General features: G+C 38.2%; 1 protein-coding gene across 9 annotated transcripts in view; it reads right to left on the bottom strand.

Moving 5' to 3' along the window:
* Positions 1-14,041, bottom strand: part of LRBA (LPS responsive beige-like anchor protein) — a 580,756-nt gene that overhangs the window by 318,911 nt on the left and 247,804 nt on the right. For all 9 annotated transcript variants that reach the window (XM_019534457.1, XM_019534459.1, XM_019534455.1 and 6 more), the window contains exon 36: positions 801-967. In XM_019534457.1, the coding sequence (XP_019390002.1) occupies positions 801-967 (167 nt within the window). The remainder of the gene's footprint in view (positions 1-800; positions 968-14,041) is intronic.

Below are 14,041 nucleotides of genomic sequence, written 5' to 3' on the forward strand. Positions count from 1 at the left end.
TTTTTAAATCCTAATTAAATACACAGTACTTGAACTTGCATTTTAGATATACAATTGAAACTCTAAGCTTGACCTATGCAGACTCAATTAAACAGGTGTGTTAACATAGTTATTATTCCATATATGAAGACTTCCCAAAAATCAACAACATACTCCCTATATGTTAGTGTTGTTTTGCCCCTTAGAGAGCCCATAAAATGGCTGCTTCTTCACATCTAATGAGAGAAAGAGACTGGATATGATATTACTTTTTTTCAAAATTGTATTATTCCATTCCATTCTTGAACCACAGTAAATATTCTAGAGATGCTTAGGTACAAATAGCTGAATAAAGGTATAAAAATAATCCATATTTTTAAATAAGTAATGCAATCCTAATATGGAATTTGGCAAGGTGCAATAAAGGAGGGAAAGTCAAAACAAAGGTGGGAAATGTGAATGTGTTGTTCTGTTGTTGCCTTAAACATGTACTTTACTGGTTCTGTAAGTTACTATTTACATTCAAGAAAGCAAAATGCATTTTTATAATTACAGACATGCATCAAGATGATAGTACTGTATTAAAAGATGTCACTAAGCTATATTGTTTTGCATAAAGAAGACTGACTAAGAAGTGATATGGAGTAAGCGCTAAGTGTACCAGACTACTAAAGTAAAACCATCTCTTCCAAAACGTTTTAGATTCCTATTGTTATTTGCTAGTTTTCCTTCAGACTTGACCTCCCCTGAAGACATTAATTCAAATCATTCTAGGATACCTGCACAGCACCCAAATCTTCATAAAAAAAATCTATCTTTACCTTGGTGCAGAACTTCCCCAGGCTCCATGCTTGTCTGTCAGAATGTTGATAATTTTCTGTATTAGTTGGGTTGCAGTCACATGGTCCCGGTACTTAGCGGCTCTAATCAAATGATCACACATTTTTTCTTCTTCTCGTTTATCAGCAGAATACTGGGCGCACAGTGACTAAAAAAAAAAATTATTTTATTTATTTTATTGTTTTTACTATCTTGCACATTTACAATCATCCAACAGAGCTCCTTAAAGCACTTTTCAAAAAATGAGTTTGTCTTGCAAAATCCTTTGAGTAAGAATTATCTCCACTTTACAGATGTGCAAACTGAGGTGTAGAGCAATTGTCCATAGGACAGTAAGCCAATTGTCTACAGCTAAGTCAACTATAAAACCTGGGCCAGCCATATGCATTAACCATTACAACGTCCCCCCAAGCTATTTTTTTAAACATTACTAATGTGATAGCAAAATTAAACATTTAGGCACAACCAATTCCATCACACTTGAAGAATAAGAAAAGACTGTGATTATAACACACAAGGACAGATTTACAAAAGGAATTATATACCAGTTAAATGCCCAAAGCCTCCCAAATTCAATGGCCATTTAACTGCTATCTGTGTCAGCCTGAAATTGTAAAACCTAAGAAGAGATTTTCATATTCTCAGTACACAAGACCATATTGACACCTAACTGTTATTCACGTCTTCAAAGTAAAGCCTCACAAATAAAGAACACTAAATAGGTTGTTAGCTATTTAAGGTTGTTAACTACATGAAACTTCCTTCCCAAAATGTCAGCTGCAAAAAACTATCTAGATGTAAGACTGAGGCCACTTTTCACCTGTAGATATGGTTCTTTAGTTTATGGTTGTGTTACAATAGCAGGCTGTTACGGCAAAGCTAAACTTTCTTCTTTCTGTACCTTATCAGTTGCATAAAAATATTACATTTTTCACAGTCGTCAAACCTAACCATTAACAAGAACTAAATCACAAAAAATGAAAGGGTGAAGGATTCTTTGTTACAATATTTTTTTGTTCTTGCTGCTACTTTTGTTCCCCTTTGTGTTTCTTCTTTTAAAAAAGTTATTGATAATATACCACTCTTGAAAAGTAACAATTTACAGCCCTGGAGCCTGAAGCCAATTAAAATACAGATCAGATATAATTATGGATATAGGCAATGAAAGCTTCTCCCCATGTCAACACTTCCCATTTCTAATCTCAGTTTTCACCTGGCAATTCTACAGATAGTGTATGTCAGACAAAGCACTTCAGCCTTTGTCAATGATTGGATTATGTTATGACCAAGTTAGCAGAATGGATACAAATGTCTGGAAAAGAAAGCGAGAGAAAGAAAATGCCTTTTCATTGTGAAGGACAGACAATGAAGATGTTAGCACAATTGTTCTAAGTTTAGGTACTTGTTAAGTGATCACAACTTTCCTGACATAGAAAGCATTTTATGGAACTTTGTGCTATGATACCTACAAAGGATTAATTTTATCAGTCAATCGCCTTATCTGCAACAAGTATGAATAGAATTAAAAAGTATGGGGAAAAGCCCATGAGTAACAAATTCAACATAGTTTTTCAGACATTTTCATTGTCAAAATGAACTAATGGAAAAAAAGAAAAAAAATTAGAAACATCTTTCAGTTTTAACAATAAGATATACTGATTACAAACTTCCTTGTAAATGTTCCCTGCTATATTTCGAATATCCCCTGTTCCAGTTCTCAGAACAATGCTCACCTGATGAACAGAAATCCAGAAAGCGTGAAGCACAGGCAGCAGACTTTGCAGTTCAATGAAACATTATCAGGAATTGCCTTTTGTACTCCTAAACCCAGCATTCCACCATCCCCTCCCCATCAAAAAAATAAGATGGCTAAGTCATGACAAACACTACACAAGATTTTTATAGCTCTTTTTAAATATAGCCGTCTTCTCCAATACATTAACCTATCTTGCACCCATGACAATTTTGAATTCTCTTCACCAGCACTTTGTAAATGTTTGATAAGCTGTTATTTTTAAGTTGCTTGAAAGGGCAGAATTCTAAAAACAAGTGTCCAAGGTAAGCTAAGTAGTCAAATGTTTTAAAGTGCTCTTTAATGGATCCTCCTTTACAATTTGAACAGCAACTTTTCATATCTGACATAAAATCCATAGATATAAATCACATTAGAGGGTTATTCCTTCCCCATTATCAATCTCTGTCTCTTTATAGAACATTAAGGTCACATTTGACCTTAAAACATGATAAAATGGAAATCAAACTAGAATGTTTTGTAAAAGATATAATGAACTTGTACGTCTTTAAAAAAACTCTTTTTGATGCCATTTTGAATGCATTCTTTATTAAATACCAACAATGAATTTGGTGTGGAGACATGACTTTCATATGGAGAGAGCCCACAGGCATTTCCCTCCTCCTGACAACTTGCATGTACTTAAAAGAAAATGGCTTTAAACTGTCACACGATTAAAACTAGCAAGGAGTTGACTTTTCAGCAGAACAGCCTGATAGAGCTTTAAAATGAATGAGCTTGCAATCCCCCTAAATCCTGCTTGAAATTGATAGGCTTTAATATACGGCAACACCACAATTATGACATTACTCTAGGCAGGGATCTTAAGTGTAACAAGTTCATTAACAGTTTACATTATGTCAGTAAGACCTTGAAGCTGCTGGAGTTCTCTTAAGATGTTTGGCACCTGCTCACTTGTAGTTGCTAACATCTGAAATATTTCACCAGATTAGCGGGCTGTCAGGCCATCAACTACCAGATTGGTCTGAACAGTCTAGTGTTTTTCTAGATTACTTTAGTTTTAGAAATGTCAGCAGGGGGGAAATAAGGAAAGTGGGAGAGATGGTCTTAAAGAGAAAAAGGCCTTTGTTTGGCCACATAGTCCTGGGACAGCAGCCAGAACCACAGTTGCAGATACAAGATATATTTTCAAACCCTGGGAGTACCCTGGCCAAAGAGAGGCTATTGGCAGGTCTATATCAGAGTTTGGAACAGCCTCACATGCAGTTACACCCTTTAAACAGTTCAACACTTCAAAATTTTAGTTTCGATTTGGGCTAAGTTCCAAATGCAGAAATGTTTCTCTCGAGTTGTCTATGCCAAATTATTTACCATAGAGTCCTTTAAAATCATCCAAAAAGAGTGCTAGCAGGTCCCCCAAAAGTAACAAATTTCACATTTCAAACCTAAGTGGAAAGAGGGAATGAGGTCAAATAAGCAGAAAAGGGTAAAACATAGCAAAGTATTAGGTATCTTATCTTCCCTAGATTCAGTTTGATGTTAGCCTGAGTCTTCTTGAATGTCTTCCTTACAGTCAATTTGTACACTACTTAATGCAAAACTGATTAAAATAAAAATGACTGATATTAAATCTGTTCTTCATTGAATAAAATCATTTTAAAATAGATGGTTAACTTCAATGCTAAAACTATGGTTTTCCTTTTATTTAAAAGTCTTGGTTTGCCTTTATACCTTTACTTATTCTCTATACTTCACTTACAGAATCACTGTAAACATGGCAGTAATTTCCCTTTTGCTTTAGACAGAGTTTTTGTTCCTTGCCAACATAACTATTCTAAATTGTCTACTCTTCTACCAAGTACTCTTTTTTTCTCTGTTGCAGTTTGTTTCAGCAAGCCTGTTAAGCCTCTACAACTAAATTAGTTTTATTTCCCACTGATTCTTACTAAGGTTGATAGTACATAATTCCTGTTCTCAGTCAGATTAAAAAAACTGGAAGAATTAGTAAATCATCGCTCATCCTAAAAAAGAGTAGATAACTGATATTCAGTGTGGCAGCTGTAATCTAGCCTGTTTAAATCTTAGAACCTGGCCAGAAAATGGTTCCTTTGGTGAAAATCCAGACTAAGACAGTAGTATAAATTAAAAGCAATGTACCTCCCCCAGGTGTACATTCCCTCAAAAACTATTATTCGTACTATTTGCAGTAAATGAGCTTCCCCTGATTTTCAACTTCATATTATCCTATGTAAAGTACTGTAGAAAACATTTTTCAAAGAGTTTAAACAGACGGAAAAAGCAAGTAACTATATTTTCCTGTTGAACTTTAGGACTGGACTAAATCACATATTCTCAAGTATGACATGCCATTTGAGACCCAATGAAATTGCTATTCTGAAGGATGATAGGAGAGGTACTATATGCCTCACCTCATACATCTGTTCAACTTGCAACTAGAAAATAAAGAATTTATCTGTCAGGGACAAGAACCATCTAGGATAATTGTCAATAGGCAATGAGAACAGGGGTAGGCAACATTGCCACACAAAGCCATGTGACTATTTCAAAGATTTACTATTTTAAAAAAACACCATGCATCAACAGCCAAAATTCAATCACCAATCAGTGGTAGACCAACAAATATGCTACTTGAAAAAGCAGCTATTTCGGAAGTCATGAATACTATATTTACTTGAATCCAAGACAAGATACTTCCCCCACCTTAACATACAGGAAAGCCTCTGATCTTACATTCACATACAAGCAAGGGGTCAGACCAGGGAGAAGCAGCTGTGGCTGCAATTCCAAATCTGACCCCTTGTCACCTGTCTCTCTTAGCCTTTGCTCCCAATATTTGTTCCCTACCACCCCTGCTTACTTGTCCTCTGTAGCTCTGGCAGAAAGCGCAGAGCATGTGCTGCCTCCGGCCCCAGTCCAGCCACATAGACGTGGTGGTGGCAGCTCTGACCCCAGCTCCAGGGCTGGAGCAGAAGCTGCTGTATGGCTAGGCTGGGGCTGGAGGCAGCATCTGCTCTGTGCTCCCTACCCCAGGACAGAGCAGGATCCAACAGAGCCAGAGACAGAGCTGTGATGGGAACATAAGTGGTGGTGTCAGCAGGGGGAGAGGTGGGGGGGAGGGGCAAGTGATGAGGAGGGGCAAGCGGGAGGAGTGGAAGGGGTGGCAGGCAGCAGGGGGTACAGGCACTGCAGTGGGTGGCAGGGGTAAGGCCACACTTGATTCCCCAGCCACCAGCTCCTCTGCTGCTGCTTGCCCTACTGTAGCAGTGAGGGGATGCATTTAAGATATATATATTCAAAAATATATTCTAAACATGGAAAATGATAGCATATTTATACATTTTCCATGTGTAGAATCTAATTATTTGAGGTTGTCTTAACTCAAAAGTCGCACTGATTTTGGATAAATATGGTAATACTCAAATTATCTATTATGCTTAAATTTTTTTCTGAAAAGAAAAATCTAACTTTATAATTCAAGATGAAAATGTTCAAAGTCAGATTGGTTGTAAAGTTTCTTTAAAAAAAGTAAAAATGATAAAATTCATTAGATATCTACTTCCTCGGTTCTACTGGATGACATACTATAATGTGTGCAATATGTGTGCCACAGAGTTCTGATGTGGTCATAGGCAAGATGACATGTAACAATGCAACTGAATCAGGGCTTTCCATTTCCACGCTTCAAACAGTACTTTGTTTTGAGTGGTAGGTTTAGGAAAAGGCCCAATGTAAGAAGACCGCAGAGATGCTGAGGAGAGGATTTTAGGATGAAGCAAGGGCATATGAGGGGAGAAAATGGAAAAAAAGTTTATTCTGTTTGCAGAAAGACTGTTGCCAACAACTGTCATGGTGAATCTGTCCAGCTTCCCTGCCTGCCCCTACTTCAGTGGAGAATGAGATTCTCTGATATTTTAATAAGATAACCTCAGGCTCCGTTTATAGAACAATATGTGAAACAGAGCTGAAAGTAAAACACTTTATGTACACATTAACATATGAACCACTACAGTTTCTAAAACAATGTATAATATTGCACAACCTACTTCTGAGTTTAATACTATTTGATAGCAGATAGGATTTTTTTTAAATACAATTTTTTCAGTCTATTGTCTGAACTTCAAATTTCCACAGAGCTTTCACTAAGCATTTTGAAGTATGCCAGTCTCTTTGCTTAATTTGACTCAAAATTACTGGTATCATGAACAGCCTGTCCCAGAGGGTGTCATTTAAGAGGAAAAGTCATCCAGGAGACAACGGAGTCTCGTGCTGCTAATGCAAATTTCCTTCAAATAAGGACATTTTAGTAAATGAAGGAACTCCTCACAATCTTCCACTTTCAAGGATCTTTGCACTTGACCCCTGACCTCAGGTTTAAAGTCTGGACTAAAAAAAATGCTACCCAGGGAAATCTTACAAAGACTCCTGAATAAGACTTAGAAAAATGAAAGCTTAAAACCTCAATAGCGAACAAAAGTCAACCAATGACAATGTCTGACAGCCACCTTCAATTCTGAAGTGATGCTTCTGTCATACAACGACTCAAAGTATTGATTTCTCTCAGCATGAAAAAAGCCTAAGCCAATGAAATAGATATAGCATCATCCCCCCGATAATAGCCATCAAGGTTAACACAGGCAGAACACTTATCAAAGTATCTCTTCTATTTCTTCTTGTTTTAATGGACTGAATACAATGTGATGGCTTCTTGTCTGCACAACCTACAGTTTCCAAACCTCATTTATCCATCCTTTATACTGATTTGGAGATTAAGAAAAAAATCTGCATCTAAATTAACTGTCTCTTGTTATAAATTTGTTCCAGAAGACCCTTATAATTTCACAGTCAAGCAGTTCTCTAAGAAATATATATAATGCATGCTTTTAATATGAAAAATGAATCTTAAGACAGAAAAAAATGCAATCTATTCATGACAAAATTCTCAGAGACAGAAAGAACAGGCCAGATGCAGATTAGTAAAAAGATGAGCAAGACTAGAAAAACCCTAATGCAGGCAGCCGTTAGGGCTAGCAATGAAAAGAAATGGCTGGAATTCTCAAGAGATTTCTGGTTCAGCCCTGATTAAAAGCAATTGCTTTCTCTACAGCCTTGGGTAAGCAACACAATATTACATGTTAGTAAACTCAACAACAAACTGGGTAAGTGCAGAACCTTAATGGAAGTTACATGATGCATGCCAGCAGAACTTAGTAGGGTAAATAAAGTCATCAAAACCAAGAAAAGTTGAAGCAGATATTAAAATGAGTGGCTCAGCTCTGAGTGATAGAAAACATATGACTGTAATGGTTGTAGCTAGTAGTGACCAGTTACAAATTAGATTACTTGTCCCTTCCTTCCCCCCTCCTCTCTGTAACATCTCCATTCCCTTTTTAATTTCTACTACTGCAACATCCTTTGGTCTGATCTACCTCATTATTATTTGTAGGGCAGTAGTTCTTTCAGGCTGCATATAAAGATCAGGCTTGTGCCTACATACATCTTACTGCATCATTCCTCCCAGAATTCTCTTATTAAAACACTGTTCTTCCAATGCTAGGAATGTGTTCAGCCCTGTTCCAGGTCCTTTCACTGGCACCCCAAATAAAATTCAAGCTCCTTATTCTCCTCTTCAAAGTCTTTCACAAATTCACTCTTACTTATATGGACTTTAATTTCTATCCTGGCATAATTGACCCTCAGGCCTGAATGCCCCTTGCTCTGTATAGTTGGCCCATCTCTCTGTCTGCACTTGCCTTCATGTTGTCTTTTACAGAGGAAATTTCCTTATTGACTCCTGCACGTTAGATTGAATCTGCAAAAACATTTCCAGGTGGACACTTTCTCTGGTGTTTGCATCTTTGCATTGTTTATGTTTTAAAATAGGCTACCAACTTGATGCAAGTCAAGAGCCTGAAGGTCCACCTCCAGCATGTAGAACCATCAGAATTATCTACCAATGTCAGGCACTAGACTTAAATCTCATTAGTTGTGAACATTGAGAGTACTCTTCCAGGAGATTCCTGCCTCATTCTCTAAACCCCTTCAGACTTATGCAAACAAGACTGTTATACACAGTGAAAAGCCTTCTTCATTCCCTGCATATTACCCATTCTGTGGATGAGATAGGGGAATTATATTCAATAAATAAATAAATAAATAAAATGTGATCATTAAAAAGACTACCTGATAATCCACATGCACAAAACAGCTAAATTAAAGGTTACACCAGCCCACTTAATTCTGGTATGTCACAACTTCTGAGTGTTTGACTTTCCAACCCTACCAGTCCTCTAAATAAGTAATACTTTAAGTAGTATCATAAGTTTTTAAAAAGCTAACTGAAGGACAAATTTCACTTTATAGAATATACTGACTGGTATGGGCACATGGGTGGATAAAGGAAGGTCGGGGGCAGCCAACGTACCCCAAAACAAAGTACCAACACACACTTCCAAGGCACCTTGTTGAGATACCATACTGAGATGCTCTGTGCACCCCAATGTGGACTGTTGATTCCATGTGGGACTGTTGATTAGCTTTACCGAGCAGCAGAACTAAACTGACAATGACTACAGTGCTGCCATACTGGAACTAAAATGTATAGAGAACTAGCTCAGATAGCTCTGCAGCATGACTGGCAAGACAACCATGAGACAGGTGGGTGACGGGATCATATGAGAAATGGGTCAGAGGTAACACATAAAGCTTTTGTGTTTGTCTCCAAATTAACATGTGGACCTCTCCATTTCTGGTTCCCTGTTTGCTACATTAGTTTAGTAAGTTTACTTTACAATTCTGTGTTGGAAACTGCTCAACTATGTTAACTTTCATATTTACAGCTGATCTTTCTGAACAGCTCCCAAGACTATAGGAGGAGAGAAGGGAGGGAGAGTAGAGCAAGTGATCATACTACAAGAGGCAAAGACTTTTTGGGGAGACACAGGAATCAATCCATCATTCTATACAACCAACAGAAAAATAAAACAAGCACACATTCCATTCCTGTGCAATATTTGTAAATATCTCTGAACAATACTTCTTGTAGAACTAAAATTTTATTTAGAATTAGACAGATCTCAGTACTAAGATATTACATAAGTTATGGATATGAATATCAGAATGGTTATCCATAGTACAAGAGGAAACTGCCATCCATCTTTCACCAACTACTAGCTTCTGCTCCAGGAGTTATTTTGGCTGGCTTAAAGTTAATTAGTCTGGGACCATCCAGCTTCTCTAACTTGAAGCTCTGACTGCCCTCCTAGGCACATGCCCTCAGCAATACAAATAACTCTCCACTGCTAAACAGGACAAACTATTTTCTAACCCCAAATCATTTTCCTCCATGTACTTAGAAACATCATTTCACAGTGTGTGACATGATGACTCTGTGTCCAGCTGTATCTGGAGAAAGTTTGGATTAGTTTTTAAGAGTTTCAAATCTGAAAAAGCATTAGGGGCTTTGGTTTCCTGTCAGAGGGACTTTCAAATGGTTGTCAGGAACCTCTGAGGGGAGATAAAAGAAAAGATAAAGGATTAGACAGGATTTATTCAAAGGGCCATTTATAATATAACATGCTCGGCTGTGCTGACCTGTAACTATCCTCTCATTCCTTACCTGCTTTCAGAGTTATGATAAACATAACTGAGACAATATTGGGGAGATTTAATCTTTGTAAGAGTAGATTTAAAAATATATATATTTCTATTTAGGAAGAAACAGACAAAAATATGGAGGAAAGAAAAAATAAAACAGGACAGTGGGGTAGGGGCTGTAAGAAAAGGCCTGACCTGTTTTGGTAGCGTATTGACTCCATGGCTAGGGACAGAAACTACACATAAACCAGTTTAAGTAATCAGAAACCAGTTCCAATCTGTAACACAACAGAAGTTCAGTGCACATAAACCATTTTCAAAATGCCTGAAACTAATTTAAGATAAACCTGAATGGATGTAGTATCAGACTTAACTAATTTAGGTTAACTCTATTTCAGAGTATCATAGTATCACAGTAATTAGGGTCAGAAGGGACCTAAACATATCATCAGATCCGATCCCCTGCCCCAGGCAGGAATGGGTGCTGGGGTCATATCACCCCAGCCAAATATCTGTCCAGCCTCCTCTTGAAGATCCCCAAGGTAGGAGAGAGTACCACCTCACTTGAGAGCCCATTCCAGAGCTTGACAGCCCTAACTGTAAAGTAATTGTCTCCTGATGTCCAGCCTGAACCTTCTCTCTAACAATTTGTGGCCATTATTCCTAGCAACCACAGGTGGTGCCTGGTGGAATAGAGCCTCCCCCAATTCCTGCTGGTCCCCCAGTGAGTTTGTAAATGGCCACCAGATCCCCCCCTCAGCCTTCTCTTGTGGAGAAGAGCCTTTAGCCTCTCTTCACAGGGCCTGCCCTGCTGCCCCTTGACCATGCAAGTGGCCCTCCTCTGGACCCTCTCAATGCTAGTCACATCCCTCTTGAAGTGCGGCACCCAGAACTAGACACAGTGCTCCAACTGTGGCCTGACCAACACCGCATAGAGGGGAAGGATCACCTCCCTGGACCTGCTTGTGATGCATCTGTAGATGCACGACAAGGTGTGGTTAGTCAACAATGACTCCAAGATCCCTTTCTACCACCATGTTGACAAGAAGGGTGTTCCCCAGCCTATAGGTATGGTGCTGGTTTCTTCTCACAAGATGCAGTACCTTGCACTTGTCTGCACTGAATTCCACCCTATTCTCATCCACCCACCTCTATAATTTGTCTAGATTTAGCTGGATTCTGTCCCTCCCCTCAAGCGTGCCCACCTTGCCCCACAACTTGGTGTCATCAGGGAATTTAGACTTCGTGCATTCCACACCCACATCCAGATCACTGATAAAGATGTTGAACAGTACAGGCCCCAGGACTGAGCCCTAGGGAATTCCACTGCCCACATCCCTCCAGGTCGAAAATGACCTGTCCACCACCACACTCTGGGTGTGACCATCTAGCCAATTTGCCACCCATCTGACTGTGTAGGCATCAATGCCGCAGTCACCAAGTTTTTTTAAGAGAATGTGGCAGCAAACCATGTCAAAGGCCTTCTTAAAGCCTAGGAAGTTTTTTGAACTTCTGCCCCAGCCTCCCTCCAGATTCAAGTTAACTCACAGTCCCCCAGCATTCCAAGATACTTTGCACCTCCCTTGCAGGGTGGATGGACTAGTCTTGGCTCAAGCTGTCTGTTCCAGCTGAGCAAGATGGTGTGATCTAGCATCCCCCCAGCTTCTGGCTTAGGCCACTGCAGGCATGTGGTTGCATTTCTAAAATCAAAGGTATACGAATGTCTGTTCACTTCCTTATTAGTTCAATCTATGCAACTTGGAGAAACCTGCAAAGATTGAATCAGTTCAGCCTTAGGCTTTTTGACTCCCTGTAATTAGCCTATAGAATATGTAAGTAAAACCTGTAGAAGATAAAAGCCGAAGGATTTGCATAAGATCCCACAATACTTGTAGACATTCAGCATGAATTGTGAAACTTTTTTGTAGTAGAAGGACTGGGTTTTTGAATGACTACTTACCAGGATAAGAAGCAAGGAATTGTGGGAGATATCTTTCATTGGACCAACTGTATAATTTAAAAGATATCACCCACAAAAATCTTTGCTTCACATTTTTCTTGGGTCATCATGGCTACAATATCACTCCAACAATATACCCAATTGAAGTTTTTTATTTGCAGTATGTATATTGAATACATACATGCTCCAACATCCCCCAGCTTCTGGCCTGGGCCACTGCAGGCATGTAACTGCATTACCGGAATCAAAAGTGAATGTCTGTTCACTTGCTTATCAGTTCAATCTACACAAATTAAACCAACCTACAAAGACTGAATCAATTCAGCCTCATGTTTTTTGACTGTCTGTACTTAGCTTGTATGTTTGGAAATGTAAGTGGTCATAAGCATTATGTAATTGATGATTTATTTCAGTATTTATGCCAATAGCCTACATTTTCACATTTCATTCCAACTAATATGAATCTGAACTGGGCAGATCCTGATTTGTTTCTGCTTCTAATGCATTGACATAATGTTTCAATTTCAGCGCAACAGAGAAATAGAAAAACTAAACAGCTTTTTATTTATATAACAGTGCCCAACATCCTTAACAAAAAATAATCAAATTTGGACCTATACCTTCTTGACAGAACGTGCTTTAAAAAAAAAAAAAGATCCAAAACTGATGTAAACACAAGTAATATTGCCAAAATACACCTTAAGAGAGACATTGAGAAATTTTTTCACTGGGAAAGAAATTGCAGTGGACTGTGTGTGTAAAATTAGAATATTCAGACTTTAAAGCTCTGTTCTAAACTACCATGAATGGGGTCTTTCCTCTAAGAATACAGTACAAAAAACTAAGTAGTCACACAATAGAAATGGTCCTTAACAGTTTTAAACTCTTCTAAACTGGGTAGCAGGAGCTAAATTCAATCTACCTTCAAAATCAATAAATAAGAGCCTTTAAATGCAGTTATCTGCATAAAGATACGGGTATGAGACAAAAGCATTCCATGAACTTAAAAAAAATGCTGAATCTTTAAGGTACTGAAATTCATGTCAAAGTAAAGCTCTGAAGTTCTTGTCAGGTGTGATCTTTTCTTACAGTAATGGAAATGTGTTTTTACTGGCCAGTGGAACTCCACTGTTGCTACAGTAGATGTAAACCAGGTTCATAAATGTCTACATACAAGTAGAGTAGAAAAAATCAGATGCCTAAAAATGGTGCAATTCTGTATAGTTCCATATCACTAACTTTTTCATTAAAATTTTAAAAATTAATTTTAATTATAACTATGCTGAAGTTTCAATTGTGAAAATTAATAGCCTAGCAGTATGGGAAAACCTCCTACTTCTCAACAAGAATCTGGGATTTGCTGCAACTGCTAGCTAACTTCCTTTCTACTGGCAATATAGTTAAGAATGCACAAGGAGAAGATGCAGTACAGCATTATGTAAATAAATTTTATATTAATAGCACATCATGTAGACAGGTGATATCCATCTGACACACTGCAATCTGCATTATAAACTGCACCAGACTCTGTTACATTCTACATTCCAAATTTGAGTGGTTCTGAACACCTGAGACTCAAAACCAACTTGCCAGAAAAACATTCCTTTCTCTTCCCCGCAATGAAGACATGAGATTTCTCTACAATGTAAGAAATGCTTTGTAAGTACTCTGTCCTGGATAAGCAACTGATTTAAATCCCATACCATGTGACCAGTTAGACAAGATCCAATTCTTTTCAAGGCTATTATTTCTAACCTGGCAAACGACAAAATAGTGATTTAGCAATTCGTGATAGATTTCATAGATTTCGTAGACATTAGGGCTGGAAGGGACCTCGGGAGATCATCGAGTCCAGCCCCCTGCCCAAAGGGCAGGAAGTCAGCTGGGGTCATAGG

This window comes from Crocodylus porosus, unplaced genomic scaffold, assembly GCF_001723895.1.
Source record: "Crocodylus porosus isolate Cpor-Errol unplaced genomic scaffold, CroPor_comp1, whole genome shotgun sequence".
NCBI classification, from domain to species: Eukaryota; Metazoa; Chordata; order Crocodylia; family Crocodylidae; genus Crocodylus; species Crocodylus porosus.